The sequence below is a fragment of the Netta rufina genome, assembly GCF_964035555.1.
Source record: "Netta rufina genome assembly, chromosome: 25".
NCBI classification, from domain to species: domain Eukaryota; kingdom Metazoa; phylum Chordata; class Aves; order Anseriformes; family Anatidae; genus Netta; species Netta rufina.
In genome coordinates, this window is record NC_140149.1 from 6,813,960 (window position 1) to 6,820,051 (window position 6,092).

The 6,092-nt window shown below is 70.1% G+C and overlaps 3 protein-coding genes across 3 annotated transcripts; 1 reads left to right on the plus strand and 2 right to left on the minus strand.

Annotated features, from left to right (window-relative positions):
* Positions 1-440: 440 nt before the first annotated feature.
* Positions 441-1,790, minus strand: LOC311218780 (uncharacterized protein; the record flags this gene model as incomplete). The annotated part of the gene is made up of 3 exons (XM_084301633.1): positions 441-1,368; positions 1,476-1,602; positions 1,742-1,790. 3 exons carry the CDS (start codon positions 1,788-1,790, stop codon positions 441-443), a joined length of 1,104 nt encoding a protein of 367 aa, XP_084157759.1.
* Positions 1,791-2,638: 848 nt separating this feature from the next.
* APOC3 (apolipoprotein C3) lies at positions 2,639-3,337 on the plus strand (the record flags this gene model as incomplete). Its single annotated transcript, XM_084301638.1, has 4 exons — positions 2,639-2,720; positions 2,842-2,901; positions 2,996-3,122; positions 3,241-3,337. Exons 2-4 carry the CDS (start codon positions 2,844-2,846, stop codon positions 3,335-3,337), a joined length of 282 nt encoding a protein of 93 aa, XP_084157764.1. The 5' UTR covers positions 2,639-2,720; positions 2,842-2,843.
* Positions 3,338-3,999: 662 nt separating this feature from the next.
* On the minus strand, positions 4,000-5,712 carry APOA1 (apolipoprotein A1). The gene is made up of 4 exons (XM_084301549.1): positions 5,614-5,712; positions 5,311-5,366; positions 4,918-5,071; positions 4,000-4,829 (listed from the first exon to the last, which is right to left on the minus strand). Exons 2-4 carry the CDS (start codon positions 5,351-5,353, stop codon positions 4,232-4,234), a joined length of 795 nt encoding a protein of 264 aa, XP_084157675.1. The 5' UTR covers positions 5,354-5,366; positions 5,614-5,712; the 3' UTR covers positions 4,000-4,231.
* Between the last annotated feature and the right edge of the window lie 380 nt (positions 5,713-6,092).

Consider the following 6,092-nt stretch of genomic DNA (forward strand, 5'->3'; position numbering starts at 1 on the left):
GGTGGAGCTGGGGGTGCTGATGAGACCCCACTGTGAGCCCCAGGGTGCCCCGGTCCTGCTGCAGCGGGGATGCTCGGCATCACACCTCCCTGTCCAAAGCCCCGGGGGGGCCCAGGTGCCACTGAGCCATCGTGGCACTGCAGCGCGGTTACACCCCAGGCTCAGCCCCCGCATGGGGGCAGCCAGCCCCATGTGGTGTGCTCACCTGGCTGAAAGGCTCCTGGCCCCCACGCAGAGCCCACAGCCTGCCCTGGCCCCCTCCCAGCCACACCTCTGTCCCCGGGCCCAAATCCAGAGGGGAGGCCGAGCAGCACCCAGGGGTTTCGGGACTGCAGGGGGCAGGGGAAGGACGGACACAGACATCGAGTGCATCACAAGGCGCCAGTTTATTTCCACCCCGCGGAGAAGCCCCAAATGCTACTGGAGGAGCGGGGGGGGGCTCACTCCTCTGCCTGCTCTGTGGTGCTGAGGAAGGTGGCCACCTTCTCCCGCACCTCCTTCTCCAGCAGGTCCAGGTGGTCCTCCACGCCCGCCGTGCCCGACTCCAGCTTCTGCCGCATCTCCTCCAGCCGCTGCACCAGCTGCTGCCCGAAGGCCTCTCCGACGGGGGCCGCCTGCCTCTGGAAAGCCTCCACCGTCTGCCCCACGCGCTCCTCCAGCTGCTGGGCCAGCGGGGCCAGCCGCTGCTGCAGCCCCTCGGCGTCGCTCTGCAGCGCCTGCTGCAGCTCCAGCGCCAGGGGGCTGAGCTGGGAGCGCAGCTCCTCCAGGTTGGTGGCCAGGCGGGCGCGCAGCTCCTCGGCCGCCCGCTCCATCTGCAGCGAGAGGCTCTCCAGCTGCCGGTTGAGGCCGTCCTGCACCTCCTGGGCGTAAGGGCTCAGCCCCTTGCGCAGCCCCTCCACGCTCTGCGCCACCTGCCCCTTCAGGTCGTCGGCCAGCGGCGTCAGCTGCCCCCGCAGGGTCTCCACGCTGCTGTCGATCTGCTGCTGCAGCCGCTGGGCGTAGGGGCTGAGGGAGGCCTGGATGCTGCCCGCGTTGTCCTGCAGCCGCTCCCGCAGCTCGGCGGCGTAGGGCTCCAGCGCCCGCCGCAGCTCCCCGGTGCCCCGGTCCACCTGCGAGCGCAGCTCCTCGGCGTAGGGGCTCAGCTTGGCCTGCAGCTCGCGGATGTTGGTGCCGATCTGCTGGTGCACCTCGTCGGCGTAGGGCGCCAGCTTGGCCTGCAGCTCGGCCAGCTCCCTGCGGATCTGCTCCTTCAGCCGCTGCGAGTCCTGCGCCAGCCGCGCCTGCAGCTCCGTGGCGAAGGGCACCAGGCGCCGCTGCAGCTCCTCCGTGTACGAGTTCATGCTCTTCAGGTTGCCCTGCAGCAGGGTGCTGCGGAGAGCGGGTGGTCAGTGCCCAGCACCCAGCACCCAGCACCCAGCACCCAGCGCCCTCCCCTGCCCCGCAGCCCCCAGTGCCGCAGCGGCCCCTGCACTCACTTGATCTGCTTGGTGATCTCGGCTTGCTGCAGCTGGTCCACGGTCTCCTTGGCATTGCTGCCCAGCTCACTGAAGTACTTCCAGAGCACGGTGGCCACCTGGTCTGCGCTGACATCAGCCTGCGTCCCTGCAGGGACACGGACACGGGGTCAGCGCTGGCACCGCCGCGCTCAGAGACCCCCCCGGCCATCACGCCAGGTCCCCTCCCCAAGGCAGAGCCCCGTGCTCAGCCCCACAACCCCCCCACGGCCCCTGCGATGCCTCACCCGTGATGGCGAGGAGCGCCAAGAAGAGGGCGGCCGCCTTCGGGGACATCCTGAGCGGTGCAGGAGAGGCTCCCCTGTGCTGCTGCTTCCTGCAGGACCTGCCGAGCCGGGCAGCGCCGGCGGCTATTTATGCTCCCCGAGCAGCCTCATCGCTTCCACGCAGGCCTGCGCCACGGGTCCCGGGCTTGGACTTTAGCAAGGTCGCGACGTGGAAGGGCCTGACGTGTGCTGATAGCACCCGTGGCTCTGCCAGCCCTCTGCTTGGGTGCCAAAGGCCAGCGCTGCCAGGGCGTGCGGGCAAACCCAGCGAGGGGCTGGGGGCAGCACGGGGACAAGGGGCTGAGACCCTCCTGGGACGGGGAGGCTGGGGGAGAGGGGGACAGCATGCCGGAGTGGAGGCTGGTGGAGATGTGTGGTGCTGGGGCGCAGCACAGGGGTGGCAGTGGGAGGGAGCAGCCAGGCACTGGTGATGCTTGGGTCCAGAGAGCCACGGCCAAGGCCCTGCACTGCTCCCAGCCTCAGCACCTCGGGGTGCCCGGGGTTGGGGACACAGCCTGGGCACTGCCAGCAGCCCCCCGGGGTCAGGGCCCCCTGAGCAGAAGCAGCCCTGCGTTGTCCCAGGCCGGGAGCGGGTGCCACTGGATGTCACCCTTGTGCCGTGCGAGCCCACGGCAGCCCCGGGCCTGTCCCCACGGCCACCCTCAGCCCGGCGTGGCTGCGCGCACACGTGTGTGCACACGCACATGCACAGCCCCCAGCCAGCCCCTGCAGCCTTGGCCCCCGGTGCTGGGGGATTTCTCAACTCCAAACGGGGGGGAGAAAAACCCATCCAGAGCAAACCTGGGAACGCGCCCCCTCCCCGCGGCCACTCCGCCGCTGACCTTTGCGCAAGCACCCTTGGAGGCGGCTGTTGGGGAGGGTATAAAGTGGGAGGCTGGGGCTGCCCCCACGGAGCAGAGCCCTGGCACAGCGCGCCCAGGTGAGTGGGGAAGCCCCCGGAAAGCGTCAGGGCCGGGCCAGGCGCCAGGCACTGGGCAAAAGGGGTTGGGGACGGGGCCCCCGCCCACCACCCCATGCCACGTGCTCTGCTCTCTCCCCAGCCATGAAGGTCTCAGTCCTGCTCCTGCTCGTCTGCGTGGCCGTCCTGGCGGTGGGAGCACGTAAGGGTGACGGGAGGAAGGGGTTGGAGGGAGCTCGGGGGGCGCGGGGCGCAGGGGTGCGCACGCAGCGCTCCCACCGGGCTTGTGCTCGCAGGGGCCGACACTCCCGATGACACGGACACGGTGGTGAGGAAAGTGCAGGAGTACGTCAAGCAAGCCACCGACGTGGTCAAGTCGGTCTTCACCACGGTGCAGGAGTCAGAGGCAGCTCAGCAAGCCAGGTGGCCCCCACACCCCAAAACCAGCCGGGCACCCTGCCCCCTGCCCCCTGCCCACCGGTGCGCACCCGGTGCCGTGCTCTGCCCTCGGTGCCGTGCTCTGACTGCGGTCCCCTTGCAGGAAATGGCTGTCAGACAACGCCGACGTGGTGAAGCAGCAGCTGGCCCGGGTGAAGGAGCAGCTCTCGGAGCTCTGGAAGCTGACGCCAGGCGTGTAGCCCCGCTGCGGGCTGGCGGGGGGCGGCCGGGTGCGGGTTCCCCACGGAGCGACGCGTGCCCTCCGTGGCGGTTCTTGTAATAAAGTGGAGCTGAAGCGAGGTGGATGGCTGTGCCGGGGGTCACTGGGGGCACGGGGTGGCGAGGAGGAGCGCGCAGCGTGGGTGAGGGAGGGCACGGGCCGGGGGTGTGCACCGCTGCCGTGGGTGAGCACCGCGCTGCACCAACACACACACACACGTCTGAGGTGCCGAGGAGATGCGGAGGCTGCAAGCTGGGGGGGTTCAGCCAACACCAGAGCAGCCCCCACCGTGCCTGCCCACCCTGGCAGATGCTTCTCAATGCGTTCGGTGTGACAAAGCCTGTGCTGGCCCAGCTCAGAGCCCTCGGAGCAGGGAGAGCCGCGGGGCTGCGGCAGGCACAGAGCTGGGGCAGAGCTGGGAGCAGCACCCAAGGGGCTCGGAGGTGTGCGGTGGCAGCAGGGAGAGCCCCGGGCACCCACCCTGCCACCTCCCTTCCCTGCTTTCCCCAGGCCCCCCCAGACCTCAGACCCTCTCCCTGTGCCAGAGGGATGCGGCTGAGCCCGGTGCCACTCACTGCACCCACGCGTCCCCCCCCCCGCAGGCTGCCCCCCTCCAGCATCCACTGCAAAGACTGAGTGAGCTCCAATAACTTAAGTCGTGTTTATTTGATAAAAGAGAGGCGAAGCTGAGACAGACTCCGGTTCGGGGAGGGAAGGGGGTGTGCGAGGAGTTGGTCCCCGGGGGGGGCTCCCCAGGGCTGGCCTGGCCCGGGGCCCCCGGAGCCGGTCCCCTCGGCCACCCCGGGTGCCGGGCGGAGCGGGGGCACTGCGGGAGCGGGACGGGGGGACGGGGTCAGTCCCTGGCCACGCCAGCTCAGGCCACGGTCTTCTGGAGTTCGTCCAGGAGGGAGATGAAGCGGGTCTTGAGGTTCTCGGCGTAGGGGGTGAGGCGCTCCTTGAAGTCCTGCACCAGGGGGGTCATCTTCTCGCGCAAGTTGCTGAGCTGCTCCACCACCTTGGCCTGGTACTCGGCGGCCTGGGGGATGCCCTTCTCCCGGATCTCCTCCAGCTTCTGGCTCAGCTTCTGCCGCAGCTCGTCGCTGTAGGGGGCCAGGTTCTTGCGCAGCTCCTCCACGTGCCCGCGCAGGCGGTCCCGCGCCTCCTCGGCCACCGGGGTCAGCTTCTGCTGCATCAGCTCCACCTTCTGCTTGGTGAGCTCCTTCAGCTCCTGGGCCACGGGTGCCAGGCGCTGGCGGTACTGCTCCAGCTCCTCCGTCCACTTGGCGGAGAACTGGTCCAGGAAGGGCCGGATCTTCTCCTTCACCTCCTCCAGGTCCTTGGTCAGCTCGGCGCGCAGGCTCTCGGTGTCCTTCAGCCACATCTCCCGCACCTCCTTGTAGTAGGGGGCCATGTCCTCCCGCAGCTTGGCGGCGGCGGCGCCCAGCGTGTCCAGGTTGTCGGCCAGCTTCAGGCTGGGGAGAGCACGGCGAGGTCAGGCACGGCGCCGGGCGCGGGGACACGGTCGCCAGGACCCCCCCACCGTCCCCTCTCCCCACTTACTCGAGCTGTTTGCCCACGGCAGAGGCCTCGAACTGGGCGATGGCATCCTTGCCGCTGGCCTTCACGGTCTCCAGGTAGACGTCCACCAGGTCCCTGAGGCGGTCCAGGGGCGCCTGGGGCTCATCGTGCTGCCAGAAGTAGCGGGCCTGGGTGCCTGCGGGGACGGGCGGCGTGCTCAGGACGGGTGGCCAGGAGATCTGGGCAGATCCAGCCCCGCTGCTGTGCCTGGGACCCACTGAGCCCTCACCGCCCCGGGGGTGCTCCTGGGACCACCGACGGCTCGTGGCTGAGTTTTGGCTCAGAGCTGGGAAGCCGGGTGCTCCCCGCAGCACTTGCAGCAGGCTCAGCTGCCCCGTCCCCGTCCCCGTCCCCGCTGCCCCCCTTTGGACCTACCCGTCAGGAAGAGCAGGGCGAGGGTCACCACCACGACTTTCATCTTCGGGCAGAACCTGGGGGCAGAGCAAGGCAGCTGGGTGAGGGGAGCCCTCGGCAGAGCCAGCCCAGCACCCGAGCCCCCTGACCCAGCAGCAGACACCCCAGGGGTGCCCCCGCTGGGTGTGGGACAGTCCCTGCGTGGCCCCCTCCTGCTGCGGGGCAGGACGCCGGCCCCATTCCCCAGCTGGGGGTCCTGGAGCAGCCCTGGAGCCGGGGACAGCCCGTGTGAGCATCCCGTGCCGGGGCAGCGCGGGCTCTTACCGGCGCTCTCCTGGCTCCGCTCTGCTGCTGCTCGTCCCGTGTGAGCCCGCTGCTTCCCCGCGGCTGCTATTTATGCAGGAGGGGCTGCTCCCGCCGGAGATAAGCCAGCGCTGCAGCCCAAGAAATCACTCCCCGGCGCGGGCGATGTGGCGCGTGGAGTTCAAGGATCGTGCGCACAGCCCGGGCGCGGGCCAGCACGCCAAGGAGCGCCGGCTTGGCAGGGCCCCGAGCAAACAGGAGCTCCCCGCGGGACGCGGCTCGCTGGCCAAGGAGCCTGTTTACGCTCCGGGTGACCCAGATTCCTGCCCGCTGCTCCGGCCCCACCAGGGCCCCTCGGCAGCCCCCAGGGATTGGCCGGGAGCCCGGGGACGAGGTTTATACCCGCAGGGATCTGGCCTGCTGAACCCCAACCCCTCGCCCCGCTTCCTCCGCTGTTGTGGGCCCCTGCCCCTTCCTTCCCCGAGCCCCCCGCTGCTCAC